Raw genomic sequence first — 3,943 nt, forward strand, 5'->3', positions numbered from 1 at the left:
GGGAGGGGTCATGGAACAGAAGGTGGGAGGGTCATGAAACAGAAGGTGGGAGGGTCAAGGGGCAGAAGGAGGGATGGTCATGGGGCAGAAAATCGGAGGGTCATGGGGCAGAAGGAGTGGGTCATGGGACAGAAGGCGGGAGGGTCATGGGGCAGAAGGTGGGAGGGTCATGGCGCAGAAGGTGGGAGGGTCATGGGGCAGAAGGCGGGAGGGTCATGGGGCAGAAGAAGAGGGTTATGGGGCAGAAGGTGGGAGGGGTCATGGGGCAGAAGGTGGGAGGGGTCATGGAACAGAAGGTGGGAGGGTCATGAGAAGGAAGGTGGGAGGGGTCATGGGACAGAAGGTGGGAGGGTCATGAGACAGAAGGTGGAAGAGTCATGAGAGAGAAGGTGGGAGGGTCATGAGACAAGGTGGGAGGGGTCATGGAGCAGAAGGTGGGAGGGGTCATGGAACAGAAGGTGGGAGGGTCATGAGACAGTAGGTGGGAGGGGTCATGGGGCACAAGGTGGGAGGGTCATGGGGTAGAAGGTGGGAGGGATCATGGGACACAAGGTGGGAGGGTCATGGGGCAGAAAGTAGGAGGGTCATGGGACAGAAGTTGGGAGGGTCATGGGGCAGAAGGTTGGAGGGGTCATGAAACAGAAGGTGGAAGGGGTCATGGGGCAGAAGGTGGGATAGTCATGGGGCAGAAGGAGGGGGTCATGGGGCAGAAGGTGGGATGGTCATGGGGCAGAAGGTGGGAGGGTCATGGGGCACAAGGTGGAAGGGTCATGGGGCAGAAGGTGGGAGGGTCATGGGTCAGAAGGAGGGAGGGGTCATGGGGCAGAAGGTGGGAGGGTCATGAGACAGGTGGGAGGGGTCATGGGGCAGAAGGTGGGAGTGGTCATGGGGCAGAAGGAGAGGGTCATGGAACAGAAGGTTGGAGGGTCATGGGGCAGAAGGAGGGAGGGTCATGGGACAGAAGGTGGGAGGGTCATGGGGCAGAAGGTGGGAGGGGTCATGGGGCAGAAGGAGAGGATCATGGGACAGAAGGTGGGAGGGTCATGGGGCAGAAGGAGAGGGTCATGGGACAGAAGGTGGGAGGGTCATGGGGCAGAAGGTGGGAGGGTCATGGGGCAGAAGGTGGGAGGGTCATGGGACAGAAGGTGGGAGGGTCATGGGGCCGAAGGTGGGAGGGGTCATGGGCAGAAGGTGGGCTGGTCATGGGGCAGAAGGAGAAAGTAATAGGGCAGAAGGTGGGAGAGTCATGGGACAGAAGGTGGGAGGGTTATGGGGCAGAAGGTGGGAGGGGTCATGGGGTAGAAGGAGAGGGTCAAGGGGCAGAAGGTGGGAGGGGTCTTGGGGCAGAAGGTGGGAGAGTCATGGGACAGAAGGTGGGAGGGTCATGGGACAGAAGGTGGGAGGAGTCATGGGGCAGAAGGTGGGAGGGTCTTGGGGCAGAAGGAGAGGGTCATGGGACAGAAGGTGGGAGGGGTCATGGGGCAAAAGGTGGGAGGGTTATGGGGCAGAAGGTGGGAGGGTCATGGGGCAGAAGGTGGGAGGGGGTCATGGGGCAGAAGGAAAGGGTCATGGGGCAGAAGGTGGGAGGGTCATGAGGCAGAAGGTGGGAGGGTCATGGGACAGAATGTGGGAGGGGTATGGGGCAGAAGGGGAGGGGTCATGGGGCAGAAGGAGAGGGTCATGGGACAGAGGGTGGGAGGGATCATGGGATGCGACCCCGACCCGCTCATTACCATCTCTTGACAAAGACAAGTAATCCTTTATTGTTTAATGAGAGCAATGAGCTAAATTCCTTTGGGGCCAGATTCGCGAAGCAGTTATATATGTACTTACGAACGTGTACATCTTTCCTTAATCTTTGACAACTTTGGTTATATTTATTAAACAGTTTACAAACATGTTTGTAATGATTTAGGTGACAGTTTACAAACATGATTTAGGTTCCAAGGGGTTGTCATAGCCAGGGAGTGGTAATGGGGGACGAGCTCCCATGACCTATAAAATGCTCCTATACGGCATGCGTCTCAAATAGCCTCTGACAACCAAGTCCAACTCCTGGCCTGCACGGGTGGCTTAGTCTAAGTCCGGCGGAACTTCTTTTACCGACAGGAGAAGGGACGAGGGCGTGCCTCTGGCGCCTTAAAACCAGCTGCTCCGGGTAGATGGGACTCGATAGCTTGGGAAGGCAGCCCATCTAGGGGAAGGAAAACCCTGATTTTAAACCTCCGCTGCCTTGCGGCCATACCCTTTTTTGGGAAAGGCTTCAGAAGTCAACCTCGAGGAAAAATCAGAAGTTGGAGCCCCTAAGGCAGTTCGTTGTTGACGTCGACCTCGTTCTGGCAGCTCCTGTGACGTTGCTGGAACCATGTGTATTGGCATTTGCTTTTCTATTGGATAATTTCAGCAACGTAGAGAGGGGGGACCTGCTGCATGGGTAACAGCTTCTCCTCCATATCTACCTTCCCAGGCTTTGCGCCCTGGAGAGGACACTCCAGCTTCGCCTCACAGCGTCGAACCAACACGGGAAGCGAAAGTCTGCCGGTTTTAAGTCTTCTGCTCGATTGGCGAAGAGTGTGACGCCAGGGGTTGCTTCCGACGGTGGGAGGGGTCATCGCGCCCCACTGGGAAGCTACCGCCCGCCTCAAGTTGGGCAAACTCCAGCCAATAAGGTGTTGCCTCGCCACGGTCCGTTAACCTCACTGGGTGCTTGGGGTTTAGGGTGAAAACCGACAAGCGGCCCAACAACTTTGCACCAAGCAATACCAAACCAAAGAAGAAAATATCAACTGCCCTAAAGCTGGGCACATGGAACGTCAGGACACTGACACCAGGTTTCTCTGACGACCTGCAAGAAATCAATGACGCGCGAAAAACAGCAATCATCGATAGGGAGCTGAGCAAGCTGCAGATGGATACTGTTGCTCTCCAAGAGACCAGGCTCCCTGGATCAGGATCTGTGAGAGAGAGGACCTTCTCTTTCTTCTGGCAAGGAAAACCTCCAGATGAGACCAGAGAACATGGTGTGGGATTTGCCGTCAGGAATGCATTGTTGGGACACATTATGCCACCGATGGGGGAAACCGAACGAATTCTGTCTCTGCAACTGCATTCCCAAACAGGACCAGTCAATGTAATTAGTGCATATGCACCAACCATGACTTCTCCAGCAGAGGCAAAGGAAAAATTCTACGATGACCTCAACAGAGTCATAGCGAGAATCCCTGTAAAGGAGCCACTGTTCATCCTCGGCGACTTTAATGCCAGAGTGGGTGCCGAGCACAACATTTGGCCCACTTGTCTGGGTCAATTCGGCATAGAGAGGATGAATGAGAACGGGCAACGTCTGCTAGAACTCTGCTGCCTTCATGGTCTTTGTGTCACCAACACGTTCTTCGGCACAAAGCCTCAACACCGAGTATCTCGGAGACACCCCAGATCCAAGCACTGGCACCAGCTTGACCTGATTCTTACCAGGCGTGCAAGTCTACCCAGTGTCAAGATTACGCGTAGCTACCAGAATGCTGTCTGATGCACTGACCACTCCCTGGTATGTAGCAGGGTCAAGATGCAACCAAAGAAGATTCATCACTCGAAAAAGGCGGGCAGACCTCGCATCGACACCACCAAGACCCGCAACCAGGACAAGGTGGAAGGTTTTGCACACGTGCACGAGGAAGCTCTCCCTGGCCCAGCTGGGGTCACTGCCTGTAAAAGATGGGAGCACTTCAGAGACACTGTGTTCAACGCTGCCATTTCCACCTTTGGCAAGAAGACCAGCAGGTCGGCAGACTGGTTCAAGGCTCACTCGGAAAGGATGACACCTGTCATCGAAGAGAAGAGAAACGCCTTGGCAGCCTACAAAGCCTGCCCAAGTCAGCGCAACTTACAGTTCCTTCAGGCCGTCCGCTGCAAAGTGCAGCAGAGCTCCAGGCGATGTGCCAAC

General features: G+C 55.5%; 1 protein-coding gene across 1 annotated transcript; it reads left to right on the top strand.

Moving 5' to 3' along the window:
• The first annotated feature begins 563 nt into the window (after positions 1–563).
• Positions 564–1,595, top strand: LOC138366139 (uncharacterized). The gene has a single exon (XM_069326883.1). The coding sequence runs from the start codon at positions 564–566 to the stop codon at positions 1,593–1,595; it is 1,032 nt and encodes a 343-aa protein (XP_069182984.1).
• The last annotated feature ends 2,348 nt before the right edge of the window (positions 1,596–3,943 follow it).

Source organism: Procambarus clarkii, chromosome 18 (assembly GCF_040958095.1).
Source record: "Procambarus clarkii isolate CNS0578487 chromosome 18, FALCON_Pclarkii_2.0, whole genome shotgun sequence".
NCBI lineage: Eukaryota > Metazoa > Arthropoda > Malacostraca > Decapoda > Cambaridae > Procambarus > Procambarus clarkii.